The 18,101-nt window shown below is 43.0% G+C and overlaps 2 protein-coding genes across 2 annotated transcripts in view; both read right to left on the bottom strand.

The window, feature by feature from the left end:
- Positions 1-3,424: 3,424 nt before the first annotated feature.
- On the bottom strand, positions 3,425-6,127 carry LOC116978576 (protocadherin gamma-C5-like). The gene has a single exon (XM_033029810.1). The coding sequence runs from the start codon at positions 5,949-5,951 to the stop codon at positions 3,561-3,563; it is 2,391 nt and encodes a 796-aa protein (XP_032885701.1). The 5' UTR covers positions 5,952-6,127; the 3' UTR covers positions 3,425-3,560.
- A 1,834-nt stretch (positions 6,128-7,961) lies between these two features.
- LOC116978399 overlaps positions 7,962-18,101 on the bottom strand; it is a 30,082-nt gene continuing 19,942 nt past the window's right edge. Inside the window, 1 exon segment of the mRNA XM_033029519.1 lies at positions 7,962-10,625. Coding sequence (XP_032885410.1) covers positions 8,127-10,625 — 2,499 coding nt within the window. The 3' untranslated portion in view covers positions 7,962-8,126.

Raw genomic sequence — 18,101 nt, 5'->3', positions numbered from 1 at the left:
CCTGCAGTCGGCATTCGAATTCAGGATCGAACTTGCGACACGCAGCTGTGAGACAACATCATTGACTGCTGCGCCACCATGCGGCAATGTGGAAATTGAGCAGATGTGAAGTCAGGACATCTAAGTTGTAAAAAACAATTCGCCATTAATGTTCAAGATAAGGAGACATTGCGAGAATGAATTTTGCTCCCCGATTTTCCTAGCTGTTTTGAGCTCAACTCTTCGTTCAACGTTTCATTGTGTGCCCAATTTAACAATTGAAGTCAGTTGCACTCATAGTTTGATTAATCGGATCCAAACCTATTTCCGTTGAAATAATCTTGCTGAATTAGTCCCCTTTTCCGCTGCCTGAACCACCACCGCTACCACAGCTGGTCCCCTTCATGAAGCAATTACTGAAAATGTGTATTTTTGATACCAGTTGAATACTAGGTGAAGAATAAGTCCAGCAGTTCTTCCATTTCAGCGTCAAAATTAAAGACTCATAGAAGCGTTAGTTTTCGGACATATTCAGTATCAACTCATTTTCCAAATTCACTTCCAACGCATTTGGCAGAAGAGCCAAACCGCAGTTTCTAAGCTGACATCCCCCATGTGTAGAATTTAAAGACATTGTTCACATTCACAACGAATGCGAGTCTTATCAACCGATGGTATGTTTCTGAGGAGGTGGGCGAAATGACACAGGCGCCTCTTCACCCATTTTCCGATGCGTAAACAGAGCAGTGTCACAATTTTCTTCAAACGGTTATCACAACTCTTGCTTCAATGTTGGACTCTGCTACTGTCCACATTAATTGGCGCACGTGAACTGCTCTTGGGCAGGAGGGTTCTTCTTGAAAGGGCCCCTGCGAGATACGTCACTTTTAGCTTTGTCTGGGACATAGAAGGAACAGAAAGCCATTAAACACAATCCATTTGGAACAATGCATTTGGCATCTCGTGTAGCCTAATATCAAGGGCAGAAGCAATTACATTAATTCCGATTTGGGGGATGTGGTTGAGTGATGTCATATACTCAAGATGATTTCATACACTTGTTCTTTGCTATGATATAATGAGCCTCAGCACTCCTGAATTTTTTGGGGATACATTGGGAAATTGCATATTCGGATTTCGGTACGGATTGCGCGCCACTGCTGACGGTGCATCATTATTTACGAGATTGCTGGGATCCGGTGTTTTTGAATAACCGGCAGGCAGGAGCCCGGTTCATCCAGAATATTGTGTCGGAAGGAACTGCAGCTGCTGATTTACACCGAAGATAGACACTAAATGCTGGGGTAATTCAGCGGGTCAGGCAGAATCCCTGGAGAAAAGGAAGAGATGACGTTTCAGGTTCAGTAGGGTCTGGACGAGAAACGACACCTATTCCTTTTCTCCAGAGATGTTGCCTGACCCGCTGAGATACCCCAGCATTTGTGTCTACCATCCAGAGTATAAGTAGCCAACACGACCAGAAACGTAGGAAAATAATAAGATAGTACACATTGAAATCCCAGGTCCACTGCGGAGCATTGCTTCCATTGGAGCACCGTTTTATGTTGCTACCCTAGTTTTGTGCATTTTGTGCATTTTATAAATTAATATTAATAAGCACATCTCCTTGTGACATACCATATTTCTCCATTCCTCTGAGGCACTTGGCATTTTGCTGCTGATACTGTCGTCCTATATCTTTTAATTTGTCCACACAACCACTGCTTTCTTAGCCCCAGAAAAATCGATGTCAAATGCATTACATCTGACTTCAACGTTGCCTTGATCTCTTTTACCTCACCTTTGGAATATAATCGCGAATGGGGCCGTTTTACAGGGGGCTGATCAAAACTCACGTGAAATTTCGACCGCACCGGAATGGGAAGTAAATTCATATCAATGGATGTAAAGCCGTAATGGAAATTCCATTCGCACAGGAAACCAAAACTATGTTGTTAAAGTTCTGTAATCACCGACTCCGTCACTCAATAATTGCGGCCTTATTCTGAAGGGTGACAGTTGTTGAGACTCCATTAAACCATTGAATGAATCAAACCTCTTCTAAATCTGCGGTGATGTTCTTTGTCGTAAGTTCTATCAAATAATATATTTAGAGATTTTTTGCATTCATTAAAACATATAACCCCTCTGTGACATCGGTTACATCGTATCGCCTTCTGTATAACATATCCTAACTTTTAAAATATACGGCGCAGTTTTCGTTCTTAATTAATACGTCTGTATAAGTATTAATTTCCCTTCAAATTTTTACTTTAGTCATTTGCATATTAAGATAATCATATTATACTCAAGCCCACAGCCAACGATTACCAACAACTTCAATCTTTAACCACACCATTAAAGCCCAAAGAAGGGCCATACGGCATCTAAAGAAAGCGCGTTAGCAACCAATGGGACAACTAAATATCCCAGCAGTATTGCAACAAATGATGAGATCCTGATTGTAGCCAGAGAATCGCAAGATCCCTGTGGTTCATTTGTGCTTCAGCCTGTATGATTCCCAAACAGACACAAGAACCTACAGATGCTGGAATGATGAGCAAATATCAAGGTGTTCGAGGAACTCAGTGGGCCAGGCAGCATAAGTGGAGGGAGTGGACAGACGACATTTTGGGTCATCAGATTGAAGAGGGGTCTAGACCTGAACTGTCACCTGTCCATTTCATCCACAGATGCTGCATGATCCGCTAAGTTGCTCCAGCGCAATGGTTTAAATACAGATAGTATAAAGGACAAAATCTCACGTTATAAAGCAGGTCGAATCCCAAATATGTAGTGCGTGGATCTGCTGTCAATAGCTGCAATGTTCGCCTTATTCAGCATAATGGTTTAATCATTTTTAGATCATTTTCTTCCTTCTTTACACACTTCTACAATCAGTCTACATGTCTCTTAAATTGTCTGCCCGCCAAATATGTTGTAGTGTTTACACAGAGACGAAACAGATTTGCAAGTTATGTACCTGAGCGAATATTTACCTTCAGTGTGAACAGAACAAGCTTCAGACGTGTGAATACAATTTACTAGATAATTTATTTATGATCATTACTACTACTGACATCCACTCATTTTAACCGAAAACAAAAGGCATACGAAAGGGGATACTTTCTTGCATAATTCTCGAATAATCATTCCCAGTCTTAGATTTTGTTTTAATTTCGTTAGTCAGAGTGTGGTGAATTCGTGGAAGTTATTGTCAGAAACGGCTGTGGAGGCCAAGTCAATGGATATTTCTATGGTGGAGATTAACAAATTCTTGATTAGAAAGGTTATGGGAAGAAACATGGATGGGAAAGGAATGGAGGGTTATGGTCTGAGTGCAGGTAGATGGGACTAGGGGAAAATAATTGTTCGGCACGGACTTGTAGGGCCGAGATGGCCTGTTTCCGCGCTGTAATTGTTATATGGTTATATGGTTAAACAGGAGAATGGGGTTCAGAGGTGAAGATAGATCAACCGTAATTGAATGGCAGAGTATACTTGATGGACCAATTGACCTAATTCTGCCGCTAGAACATGAACTTGAGAACACTTGGCAAGGATTATGTTACATATCGGCGTTAAGCAATATTAGGATTGAGGCCAGACATCGGAGTTCCGCAAGTCTTCAAGAAGAGAAAATCGCTTTTGGCCGATTCTGGAGACAGGCAGACCGAGTAATTATGCGCATCTGGCACGCGGGATAGCCGGCCAGTCCCTGGATAACGTAACGTTTCCTCCAATGCAGCCCTCCGAGCAAATGCATCGTCAGAATTTCCAGGTTTGCAGCAACAACTGGTAGAGTTATACTCTTGGTTGCTATTTCCATCTTGTTTACATTTGATGCTGATCAGCAGAATGATGATCACGAGAAAGAGCACAGAAGTGCAACCGAAAATGACGATTAAATGAATGTTCAGATCAGAGAAATATTCGCGATTTGTCACCAAATTTTCACTCTCGACGATTCTTTCAGTGATATTCTCCAGAATTGTAACTTGGATTGTAACCATACTGGAGAGACTCGGTTGTCCATTATCCTTTACTAAGATGACGAGAGTTTGTGTGGTGGCATCGGACTCCAGTAGTTTCCGCGCGGTTCTGATTTCGCCAGAATTTTTCCCAACGTTAAACACACTGGGATCACTTGAACTCTGCATGTGATAAAATAGCCTCGCGTTCTGACCTGAATCTGCATCATTTGCCATTACCTTCGTGACCAGGTACCCAGGGGCCGCCGACTGGGGCAGGATCACCACTGCTGCCGACCCACTTTGTTCTGTTGGTGAACCAATTACCGGCGCGTTGTCATTTTGATCCAGGATGATCACATTCACCGTGGTGCTGCTACTCAGCGGAGGCACCCCCGCGTCACGGGCTTGAACATGGAACTGGACGTTTTTGAGTTTCTCATAGTCAAAAGAGCGCATTGCATATATAGTGCCGTTCATCGAGTTAATGCTGACCTGAGTGGACAGTGGCATGTCTTGGATGCGATTTCCTAATAAGTAGTAAGAAACATATGAATTCTGGTTCAGATCCCTATCTATCGCGGTCACTTCGAAAATCGAAGTCCCCGGAGCATTGTTTTCCATCACATAGATGTTGTAGGATGGTTCTGAAAATCGTGGTACGTTATCATTAATATCAGCAATCACAATCTGAATAGTTTTATTTGTCGATAGTGAAGGCGACCCCAGGTCCCAGGCTTCAATGTTTACTTGATACACAGGGATAGATTCACGATCCAACGGTTCACTTGTAATCAACTCATAATGATTCATCGACGATGTTTGAAGAATGAATGGGATGTTCTTTGGAATCTCGCAGGAAACCTGCCCATTTTCTCCAGTGTCGCCGTCTATAACATTGACCAATGTTATTAAAGTTCCTGGCGAAGCATTTTCCGGAACTGTGTTCGTGGTAGACATCACTTTTACCTCGGGTGCATTGTCGTTTTCGTCAATTATCTTGACTAACACTTTCGCATGCCCTGTAGCGGGGGGAGAACCGTGGTCAACAGCTTGAACATTGAGTGAATAGCCTTTTGCTTCCTCAAAGTCTATAACACCTTCAGTTCGAATTTCCCCGCTGTCGGGGTCCAAGCTGAACAAATCCCGAACTTTTTGTGAAGTTAGTTTGCTGAAAGAATATGTCAGCTCAGCATTTAACCCTTCATCCAGGTCATTGGCTTCAACGTGCGCCACCAGGGTACCAAGGGGTGTGTTTTCTCTGAGGTGGCTCCTGTAAATATTCTGATTGAATACAGGAGGATTGTCGTTGTTGTCCACTACAGTAACAAGGATCTGAGCTGTGCCGGTTCTCTGAGGGGTCCCACCATCAGTCGCTGTCAGAACCAACTGAAAGGACGAGTGCAGCTCTCGGTCCAGAGGTTTCTCTAACACCAACTCAGCAATTATAATTCCATCATCCGTTCTCTGTGTCTTTAAATTAAAGTAGTCATTGGAACTGATAGTGTAAGAGGCGATTGCATTTATTCCAACGTCCGGGTCTTCCGCGCTCTCCAGAGGGTAGGCGACCCCGGGTGTCATCGTTTCGACAATCTGTAAGGCGATCGTTCCTCCCCTGAATGCGGGGGCATTGTCGTTCACATCAAGTATCTCCACTTCCCCGCGATGCACCGCTAAAGGATTTTCCAGTATTATTTTAAAGGAAATTGTACATATTGTTGCTTGCCCACAGATACGTTCTCTGTCGATTTTTTCACGCATAGACAATATCCCATTTTCCACGTTCATCTTCATATACTGTCCTCCGTCATCAGAAATCAGCCGAAATTTACGAGCAGACAATTGCGGTATAGCCAGTCCCAAATCTTGAGCGATATTCCCGACCAAAGCCCCTTCCTCCATTTCCTCATAAACAGAATAGCGAATTTGTCCAGAAATCAGTCCCGTCGTACATACCAGAATTATGAAGCCAGCGACGTTGTTGATCGCCGAATTCGCCATTGTTCAACAATGAACTGCTTTGCCAAATCGCGTACTGCTCGATTAAACAAGACAAACTGGCCTTGCCTATAATTGTCGCAGCGATATTTTTCGGTCCTGAACGCATAAGTGTATTAATTTTATCTTTGTCCACTGAACGCCGCGGTCTAACCGCGAATTGCTCCTGTTTCTCGTCAATTCTGATCTATGGCTATGATGGGGCGGGCTAATGGATCCAATGCTGCGTTTTAGGTTCTTATTGGTACACAGCGACACAACCAGTCCCTTTCTAAAATTACATCGACATTTCTTAAAGCGAGATTGCTCTGTTAATCGTTTAATGGCGCACAACCACCAACCTTTGTCATTGACATGTCCATCAACCTAACTTGACAATATACAATTATTCAAATCTATTTCACACATTATATTTCTATATCTAGCATTTCCCCCAACCATCTGTTGATCAAACGCTCTCCTTCGGCTATATTGACCTGGAACGCCTAGTTCTGCCTCTCCCCTTTTCCAGATTTCCTCACAATCAGCCTGAAGAAGTTCTATGAGATGCTGCCCGACTTGCCGATTAACTCCAACACTTTGTGTCCTCCTCTTTACCTACTGTAATACTTATGAACTACTGCACTGGCTACTACGGGGTTATCAGGGTGTGAAATTAAATTGAATATAGTGTAGTACAAAACATATTTGGCTCCACATCATTTTTGACACCGATCACACTATGAAAATAAACATTGCCCAATACATCTCTCGTTTCCTCTCACATTACAGCTATGGTCTATACTATTTGATATTTGCACGTTTGGAACAACGTTCGGACTGTCCGTCCCATCTGTGTCTCCAGTAATTGTGTAAAGTTCTATCAGCATTCTCTTTATCCTGCGCAAAATAAACATCCACGTTTGTGAAACGTCGTATTATAGCTATTGGCTCCTTATTCGGGCAGCATTCTGATAAACTTCCTGCACTTTCCAAAATTGTGCATCTTCTTCCAGCCAAGACACGAACAGGACTGCACACAATTCTTCAAACGCAGCTGTCAACGTTTTATAAAACGGCATCATGACCTCCTGACTATTATTCTCCATGCGCCGAGCGATGAAACCATGCTCACGATACGTTTTCTTTAAAACTCTATCCACTTGTGTTGCTACTTTCAGAGAGCTATCGAATTGGACTCCAAGAGCACTCTGTACATCAATGGTGTTAAGTGTTCAGTCATTAACGGCATACTTTCCCTGGGACATTTCACCCCCGGAAGTGCCGCGCCTCACAAGTGCCCGGATTAAATTCCATCCAGGCCTTCTCCCCCTATATATGCAGATTATCTTTGCGTTGCTGTTCCAATTGACAACATTTGTTGCTGACTGCTACTTTATAAATGGTTGCGGTCTTGAAACTTACTAACTTACTAACTAATGCGCGTACAATTTTCTTCAATGTATATAGCAAACAAAGGGTGGCCCGGTGTTGATTTCTGTGGAACACCACTGGTCACATACCTCCAGCTGCAACAATACACATTTATCACCACTGCCATTTGGCCTCTATAGATAACCCAGTTCCGGACCTATGGTTGCCATGGATACCAACGGAGTGAATACGTTAAAATATTTGGCCAGAATTCAGAGGTTGGCAAGAATTTGGCCATTTGTGTTTTAGAAGGACCAACCATTTCCAATATATATCGATCCGAATAAACTTAATAGTACTCCCTTCACATTACCTATTATTCTTGAGTTAAAAAATTCTGCTGCTAAGAGTGCTGCATGCAAGATTATTTATGGCAACAAATTTCCATTACTTCAAACAGAGTAATTTTCTTTGCTATACGAAAACGTTTATTCGTAATTTTTCAATGTTAGTTCTTCAGGATCGGTAGATATATGCATGCTTTGTGTGGCTGACCAAACAACAACGAAAATACGATGGTCATGCCGTGACCAGTCGTTTGTCTCCTTAAGTGGTAACAATTTCACACACATCGATTCCACACACCAATTATTTTATTTTATAACACTGAAACATTCCTTTTCGAACTAAAATGAAATAATAGCACACACACGTGGAGTATTTTCTTGAATGCGCAATTCGCACCGACCCACACCGCTGGATGAAAATATGGGTAGCAAACATGTCGGCCAACTTTTGCTGCTACGAGATCATTGAAATGTAGCATTACGGTTGAGATGTGGGAGCGACGCATGGCTTCAAATAAAGAAAATCGCTTTTTGCTGAATCTGGAGATAGACAGACCGAATAGCTCTGCACTTGTGGCCCTTGCACTATCCGGCCAGTCCCAGGATAGCGTAACGTTTCCTTCATTGCAGGTCTTGGATTGAACGTATCGTTTGAATCTCCAAGTTTGTGACAGCAACTGGGCGAATTATACTCTTGGATAACATTTCTATCCTGTTTGCATTTGATGCTAATCAGCAGAATGATGATTACAAGAAAGACAACTGAAGTGCAGCCGAAAATAACGATTAAGTAAAGATGCGGGTCAGCGTAAATTTGGCGATTAGATTCCAATTTATTACTTTCGGTGATTCTCTCAGTGATATTCGCCAGAATTGCAATTTGGATTGTCACCATGCTGGAGAGACTCGGCTGCCCATTGTCCTTCGCCACGATGCTGAGAGTTTGTGTTGTGGTGTCAGACTGGATGATGTGTCGCGCTGTTCTGATTTCACCTGAGATTTTACCGACATTAAATAAACTGGGATCACTTGAACTCTGCATCTGATAAAACAGTCGTGCGTTCTGACCGGAATCGGCATCAGTTGCCATTATCTTCGTGACCAAGTACCCTTGGGTCGCTGACCGTGGCAGGATCTCCAGTAATGCTGACGAATTCTGCGCTGAAGGTGAAATTATTACTGGAACGTTGTCATTTTGATCCAGAATGATCACATTCACTGCAACACTGCTGCTTTGCGGAGGTACACCAGCGTCACGGGCTTGAACATAAATCTTCACATTTTTTAGTTTCTCATAGTCAAAAGAGCGCAGTGTGTAAATTGTGCCAGTTTTCGAATTGATGTCTAGGTAGCTGGGCACTGGGAATTCTTGGACAAAATTTTGCAGGAAGGAGTAATAAACATAAGAATTCTGATCCAGGTCAGGATCCGAAGCAGTCACGGCAAAAATAGATACCCCTGGAGCGTTGTTTTCCATCACATATATGCTGTATGAGGGTTCGGAAAAACGCGGTGCGTTATCATTTATATCAGAAATTAAAACATGTATGGTTTTATTGCTTGACAGTGAGGGTGACCCGAAGTCCCAAGCTACAAAGTGTATTTTATATTCGGGAACAGATTCACGGTCCAATGGTTCACTAGTAATCAACTCGAAATGATTCTCCGACGACATTTGAAGAGTGAATGGGATGTTACTTGGTATCTCACAGCGCACCTCTCCGTTTTCATCAGAATCCTGATCAATAACATTAATCAAAGTTATTAACGTTCCCACCTGTGCGTTTTCCGGAACGTTGTTCGTGTTTGATGTCACTTTTATCTCGGGTGCGTGGTCGTTTACATCAATTACCTTGATCAATAACTTGCAGTGCCCGGTAATTGTAGGAGAACCGTGATCCATGGCTTGAATATCAATGGAATAACTGCTTGCTTCTTCAAAATCTAGCTCTCTTTTAGTTCGAATCTCCCCGATGTCGGGGTCCAAACTAAACAGTTCGCGAATTCTTGATGAGGTTAATTTGTTGAAAGAATATGTTAGATCAGCATTCAACCCTTCGTCCAAGTCAGTGGCTTTAACTTTCATCACTAAGGTACCAGGAGGTGTATCTTCATTTAAACTGACTCTATAAATTTCGTGATCGAATATAGGGGGATTATCATTGATGTCCATTACGGTAATTAAAATCTGTGCTGTGCCGGATCTCTGAGGCTTTCCACCATCAGTCGCTGTCAGCGTCAGCTGTAAAGACGAGTGTAATTCCCGATCCAAAGGTTTTTCCAGTTGTAACTTGGCAATTAGAATACCATCCTCCGTTCGCTGACTTTTTAAACTAAAATATTCATTTGAGCTGAGTGTGTAAGCAGCGATCGTATTTATACCAACGTCCGGATCTTGCGCATTGTCCAGGGGGAAGTGGACGCCTGGCGCAATCGCTTCAGACATCTGCAGCATAATGCTGCTCTCCGGAAAAGTGGGAGAATTATCATTTACGTCCAGAATCTCCACTTCCGCGCGATATATTGCCAAAGGTTTTTCCAGTATGATTTTAAAATGAATGGTACATACAGTTGCTTGTCCGCAAATATGCTCCCTGTCGATGATTTCATGAATAGACAATATCGCATTATCTAAATTTACCTTTATGTATTGCGCTCCGTCAACAGAGGTTAGCCGAAAATGGCGTGCGGACAATTGTTGTACATTCAATCCCAAATCTTGAGCGATATTCCCGACAAAAGCGCCTTCGTTAATTTCCTCGGGAATAGAATAGCGAATTTGCCCGAAAATCAGACTGGGTGCACACACCAGCATCACGAAAGTAAACGTTTTGAAAGCAATGGCGTTGTTGATATCCGAATTCGCCATTGTTCCGCGCTGAATTATTTTCCAAAAGCAGGCCTCTGCTCGATTAGACCTTAAAACAGCTCTTACCACGAAATCACTGACGCAAAATCTACATCGTGAATTCATAAAAACATGAAGTTAATTCTTCTTGGCTTGAATCCGCAATCGGACCGTACATTGCTCCTGTTTTTCTGGCTATTATGATCTTGTCGTTCTGAAGTGGGAGGGGCAATGGATCTATCGCTGTGTTTGATATTCTTATTGGTATACAGCGACACAACCAGTCCCGTTCAACAACTACACCGGCAGTTCTTAAAGCGGAACTGCTCTGGTAGCTATTTAGTACTGTGCAGACATAAAACGCTGTCTTAGTACATTAGCGATTCAATTTCCTTTGCAACATCCATTCTCGAAAGTCATGATGCCCACTTCAGATAACAATTAGAGCTAAAATAGGGAGCATTGCCATTACTTCATTAAATCACAATATGGGAGCAAAACAATTAATTGACTCCATCCAGTTAGACAGCAGAACGCCTTGGTGTGACATCCATCTCACTGTGGGTCAAATGCAGTGAAGGCAATATATAGTAAAGAGATACACTGACTGTACAACATATTCATTCACTGGTTGACAACAGAACAAAACACTTGAATATCTCGATATATTTTCAGTGAAGGCAGCCATTTAATCAACACAAAGAATGTTGACTTTCATTTATTGAATTTTCAGATATGTAAATATTGACAATATTTTATTATGTTCCCTTCTGCGGCTAAAGCATAATTATAAATCGTATTACAACATAATTAATTGCATCCAAATTTAATATTACCCTAATTAACGATGACGAACAAGGGGAAAATGAACTCAAACAAAATACATATAGAGGAACTGAAGAGAAGTGAATACAGTTCCCAGTGTACGAGTTCCTGTCATGAATGGTTTTGCCCTCAGTAGTCGCAGAACATATAAAATGTAGCAAGCGAGGGACAACAAAGGAATATCATGAAACCTCAGTGATCGAGTGCACCGAGTTTCAAGAGGCTCTGGAACGAGTTGTAGATAATTGAATACTTGTCCTGCAGAATCTTACAGCTCGGAAACAAGCTGAGGCGGAACATGTCCATATTGACCAAGATCCCCTATCTGAACTAGTCCCATTAACCCACGTTAGCTCATATCCCTCAAAATCTGTCTTATTCATGTACCTAACTGACTGCCAGCGTGGCTGGCTCAACTGCTTCCTCTGGAAGCTCGCTCGATATACTCATCACCCTTTGTGTGAAAACGTTGCCGCTCCCTTTCTTATTAAATCCGTTTTCTCTCACCTTAATGCAAAGCGATTCATTCTCCTACCGTGGGAAAAATAAGACTCCATAAATTCACCGCCTCTATTCCCCTAATGATTATATACACTTCAAGAGGATTACCTCTCAGCCTCCTGCGCCCCAATGAATAAGGTCATAGCCAGCCCAGTCTTTCCCCATAGCACAGGCCCTCGAGTCCAGCAAAGGCTGATATAAAACATTTCTTTAATTCATACGTCATCTCCTGTTTTTTCGGTATTAAGTTTCCAGACTACCTTACGTTTCGCACTTTCATACATCTATAGAAACCTTTACTATTTGCTTTTACATTTCTAGCTTGGATTACATTGTACTTTTTAATCTTTGTTGGTTAATCTTTCGCTAATTTATTGCTCTTTCAATCGTTTTCTCCAACACTCTGAGGACCCATCCATTTTTGCACACTGTGGGTCCTCCGCTACAATATTATGTCCCGCGTATGGTCTGGTACCGCAAGTTTCATTATAATGTAGAAAATCCGTGGACCAAATTACACTTGCCAGGAAAAGCTGGGCAATACACATCAACCTGCCGTTGTTATTGAGGAAGAAGTGCTTTTGACAATTCGAACATACTGTGGTCTGTTGATGCGGACTGTCTCCAACGCAATTGATGCAAGAATATGAGGGTACCCGGGGATGTATCAAATACATTTTGAAATAGTTCCTTTACTGCCGGAACATCGCGATGCTCTGGAGGATTTCTCGGTATCTGGAAGAAATTCGCGAGGCAAGCAGCTATTCCACATCAATGCGTCCCCCCAACTGAATGATTTCCCTTTCCTTTTCGGGGTCTTAAACAGTTGCTGCAGGCGATTACTTGATATGTACCTCCAATCTTTTGATATGGGTGGGAATGTCAATTCCACCATCCTCATTTACCTACTTAAGCCCTTGTGCCCTTGCATTTGCTTGAGAGCTAGAGCTATTGGATCTCACACATGCCCATTCATGACTGTGACTTATGTCCATTCATATTCATGTGCGTCCTTTATTTACCTTTAACCTACGTTTCTGGATAATCTATAGGCTGAGATCTTGGAAGATTTAAGAGAGGTGCTTGTTTTCGACGTGCTGAGGGCTGAACACTGAGTTTAATGTGTTACTTTGAACTGAGAAAGTATCTTATTGGTGACATGGTTCCTGAGATATAGTTTAATTTCATAATACTTATCTTGAAACAATTTAATAGATCCTGTTTCCCGTACTAACATAAACGAATCATTTATGAAGATTCATTCAGATTATACGGTGCTAATACAAAATTATATCTGAATTTATGTTCCCACACTCCCTTATATTCATAGTCTTTGTTATCCCCCAACCAAAACACGCATCCACACAAAGAGCGAGGAAAAGAAAAAGGTAAACCCGTGTTATTTGCCTTAACGACTACCACTCGGTGGCTCTGTCATCCAGCACCACCGCATGGGGCACTCGCCATGGCGCACGTCAACTCCAAACTCGCAGAAAAACTTGTTCCGCTACAATGTGCCTGCCGTCAAATCAGGTGCACTGCAAATGCCATCACCGGATTCTATACTCTTCTTTGGAGCTTTTGCATCACAAGGACATCAGCCTCAGTCTCCTATTATTTGATTAGAGGTCCGATTTTAGCACCATTGTTCCATCCAGACGAAGTTTTAAGTTGGAAACAAGGAACTGCAGATGCTGGTTTACAAGAAATATTTCCTTCAATGTCAGAACAATGACGGACCCAGTGATGGACTTCAGAAAACGTGATGGAGTTAAAAAACTATCTATTTCAATGGTACTAAAATGGAGATGGTCGAAAGCTTCATGTTCCTTGGAGTAAATATTTATAAAATTCCATCCTGGTCCAATCACGAAAGCAGACCAATGCTTGCCCTTGCTCAGAAGATGAAGGAAGTTCGGCATGTCTCAAATGCCTCCTCCATACTTCTATAAATTCTCCAGAGTACGCATCCTAATATTGTGCATCACCGCCAGGTTTGACAACTGATCTGTCCAAGGTCAGTGTATCACGCAAACAATTTCCAGGGAAGATCAAGAACGACCTCAATGGAAATTAATAAGGATGTAGCGGGAAAACATTATTGCGCACGTTGCTCCCAGAAGTGCTTAAGAGGTTGACGCCCATTGACGTTTCAGTCTTTCAGTCTTATTCTTTCAAGTATATTAGAAACATAGAAAATAGGTGCAGGAGTAGGCCATTCGGCCCTTCGAGCCTGCACCGCCATTCAATATGATCATGGCTGATCATCCAACTCAGTATCTTGTACCTGCCTTCTCTCCATACCCCCTAATACATTTAGCCACAATGGCCACATCTAACTCCCTCTTAAATATAGCCAATGAACTGGCTTCAACTACCTTCTGTGGCAGAGAATTCCAGAGATTAACCACTCTCTGTATGAAAATGTTTTTCTCAACTCGGTCCTAAAAGATTTCCCCCTTATCCTTAAATTGTGGCCCCTTGTTCTGGACTTCCCCAACATCGGGAACAATCCTCCTGCATCTAGCCTGTCCAACCCCTTAACTGCAGATAAGGCGCGGAATATTGTAAAGTTATATCACCGAGCTTGAAACTTTGCGCTGACGGTGTGGAGAGGGCACGAATCTTTCTCTGCTACGCTGTTCCGTTTGGTTGACCGATTTGACACATCTCAGATTGGTCAAATTTCCAATTTACTTTCACACACCTCGCGTTACGCCGTTCACTGTGGAGTGCCGGGTCTTTATGACGTGTCCAGAGTAACATAGCTTATTTCGTCGCACAAATACCTTCTCAAATTCTAACAATCAATAGCAAATGTCGTACTCATTGAAATCACGACCAGGAAGTAGGCAAATGTATAACTGTATGGAGTATAGGATGCTCGCGAATAAGTCCACGTTGTGCTTGCAAGTCAATTATGGGAAAGCTCTTTGGTCAATTTCGACCTCTAGGCCACATATATATCATAGAGTTTGCATTCAGCTCTTTTATTCCACCCGCGAACTACATTCGTAGAGGTGACAGAAGGCACGTGAAACTGCTAGAACGGCAACCCACTGAAATTACAATATCACAGGGAAAGAACAACGCGCACGAGTTTATTCCGTGAAAGAAGCTCTGCGTTCAAAGTTTCTAATGTGACCACGTTGGTGATTCATTATTGCGACCGAAAGTCAAAAAGGACCTCGTTGATATTTGGCATTGCACTACGAAATAATCATGTAGTCTCGTATCTCCAGAAAGTAACAAGACATTACACTTGATAAATTCAAATGAATAATCATCCCATGTCATTGATACATTCAGAGCATGCTGCTCCACTCAATGCATTACTTCCATTGTTGACATGAAACGTTGTGCAATTGATATATTTCACTTCAAATTCCAATTACAGCATTCCGGCATTACAATAATGTTGTTCCAAACACGGCTACAATTCACAATTTCTAGCACTGTCTTTCCTACGAAGACAGTAATGCACCAACTACAAATACAATAAGAAACCTTCGAAAGCAACCAAAAATGAATCTGCCGGATGCACGCCAAAAATGAGCGTGGACAATAAATGGCAATGACCATGCGATGCTGTGTCTCCAACAAGTTAACAATCCATTTATAGTGCACAACAGTCATGCGCGGAACTAAAAAATAACAACAACTTGCTTTGATTGGTACACTGCATCTTTTTGGGTCAAATATTATATTCTTAATATGTCACGGAATAGCCCACTCGCTGTATGCGTTATCATACCAACACCACTTACGAATTGGCAGCACTTATGCTACCGCTTCCAGTTTTTTCCAGAATAATGTCGGACGAATTAGGAAGTAGAATTCAATTTCAAACTAGTTTGACAATAGACAATAGCACACCTGCCAACTTTTGAATATGAAAATTCGTACTCTGAGTGCGCAGGTTGACGGATAGCGAGCGCCGACGGGTCGGGTCACACCCATGTAAGAGTACAAGAATGCATTATATCTTTATTGTGTAATTGAGATACAGTTTATTGTGTATTATATGTCATAGCTACTTTCTTGCATTTGTCCAGAAGTTTATAATTGAAAGCCATTTGGTAGCAACCATGGTCTGGGAAAACGTTAAGAGGCTGGAATCTCTGTAAATCTCGCTCTCTCTCTCTCTCTCTCTCTCTCTCTCCGCGCGGCGCGCGCGCGCGCGCGCGCGCGCGCGCGCGCGCGCGCGCGCGCACGCGCGCGCGCGCGCGCGCGCGCGCGCACGCGCGCGCGCGCGCGCGCGCGCGCGCGCGCGCGCGCGCGCGCGCGCGCGAGAGAGAGAGAGAGAGAGAGAGAGAGAGAGAGAGAGGGGGGGTGAAAGGCGCGCCCGCGCGCGGTGCGCCCGCATGAAGAGAGAAGATAAGTAGGGGCAACGGAGTCTGAGAGAAAGAGAAAGAAAACGAAGAGGGAGAGCGAGGAGAGAGAGAGAAGAGAGAGAGGAGAGAGAGAGAGAGGAGAGAGAGAGAGAGAGAGAGAGAGAGAGAGAGAGAGAGAGAGAGAGAGAGAGAGAGAGAGGAGAGAGAGAGAGAGAGAGAGAGAGAGAGCGAAAGAGAGAGAGAGAGAGAGAGAGAGAGAGAGAGAGAAAAGAGAGAGAAAGAGAGAGAGAGAAAAGAGAGAGAAAAGAGAGAGAAAGAGAGAAAGAGAGAGAGAGAAGCGAGAGAGAGAGAGAAGGAGAAAAGAAAAGAAAAGAAAGAGAGAAGAAAGCAGAGAGAGAGAGAAAGAGAAGAGAGAGAGAGAGAGAGAAGAGAGAGAGAGAGAGAGAGAGAAGCTGTACGGTGATAGAATAGACAAGAGCAGAGAACCAGAGATGCGATCATGGGAGAGAGAGAGAGAGAGAGAAAGCGAAGAAGAGAGAGAGAGGCTAGCTGACGAGAGGGAGCGAGAGAGCGCGCGAGCGCGCTAAGGTCGGGCGCTCATCGCCCAACCTCACTCTCTCCTCCCTCTCTCCCACTCTCCTCTCCCCCTCTCCCTCCCCCTCCCCCTCTCTCTCTCTATCTCTCTCTCAATCTCTCTCTCCCTCCCTCTCTCTCCCTCACCCTCTCCCGATCTCTCATCCAACCTGTCCAAGTCACCCAGCATCCTCTTCACAGTACACACAGCCACCAAGATTTGTGTCATCTGCAAACTTGCTAATGTTACCATGAATCCCTTCATCTAGATCAGTGATGTATATTGTAAATAGCTGCGGTCCCAGCACCGAGCATTGCGGTACCCCACTAGTCACCGCCTGCCATTCTGAAAGGGACCCGTTAATCCCTACTCTTTGTTTCCTGTCTGCCAACCAATTTTCTATCCATGTCAGCACTCTACCCCAATACCATGTTCCACAATTTTGCCCAGTAATCTCCTATGTGGGATCTTATTAAATGCTTTCTGAAAATCCAGGTACACTACATCCACTGATTATCCCTTGTCCATTTTCCTAGTTACATCCTCAAATAATTCCAGAAGATTAGTCTAGCATGATTTCGCCTTTGTAAATCCATGCGGACAGACCAATCCTGTTACTGCTATCCAAATGCGTCGCTATTTCATCTTTTATGATTGACTAGCATCTTCCCCACCACTGATATCAGACTATCTGGTCTCTAATGCCCTGTTTTCTCTCTCCCGCATTTCTTAAAAAGTGGGATAATATTAGCTACCCTCCAATCCACAGGAACTGATCCTGAATCTATAGAGCATTGGAAAAAGAACATCAATGCGCCCACGATTTCTAGAGCCACTTCCGTAAGTACCCTGGGATGCAGACCATCAGGCCCTGGGGATGTATCGGCCTTCAGTCCCATCAGTCTACCCGATACCATTTCCTGTGTAATGTGGATTTCCTTCTGTTCCTCCGCCACCCCAGATCCTCTGGCAACTAGTACATCAGGAAGGTTGTTTGTGTCCTCCTTAGTGAAGACGGATACAAAGTACCTGTTCAACTCTTCTGCCATTTCCTTGTTCCCCAAAATAAATTCACCTTTCTCAGTCTTCAAGGGTCCAACTTTAGGCTTAACTAATTTTTTCCTTTTCACATACAATACATCATGTGTAAAGAATATTTTACTATCCTTCTTAATATTCATGGCTAGCATACCTTCGTACCTCATCATTTCTCCTCGTATAACATTTTTAGTTATCTTCTGTTGATCTTTAAACACTACCCAATCCTCTTGCTACCCGCTCATCTTTGCTATGATGTATTTCTTCTCTTTTATTGTTATACTGTCCCTGACTTTGGGTGGATCATAGACTACCAATATGCAGCTCCGTGTA

This window comes from Amblyraja radiata, chromosome 11, assembly GCF_010909765.2.
Source record: "Amblyraja radiata isolate CabotCenter1 chromosome 11, sAmbRad1.1.pri, whole genome shotgun sequence".
NCBI classification, from domain to species: domain Eukaryota; kingdom Metazoa; phylum Chordata; class Chondrichthyes; order Rajiformes; family Rajidae; genus Amblyraja; species Amblyraja radiata.
Note: the sequence above shows the minus strand (reverse complement) of the source record. Positions and strands in the feature narration are given on the sequence as shown.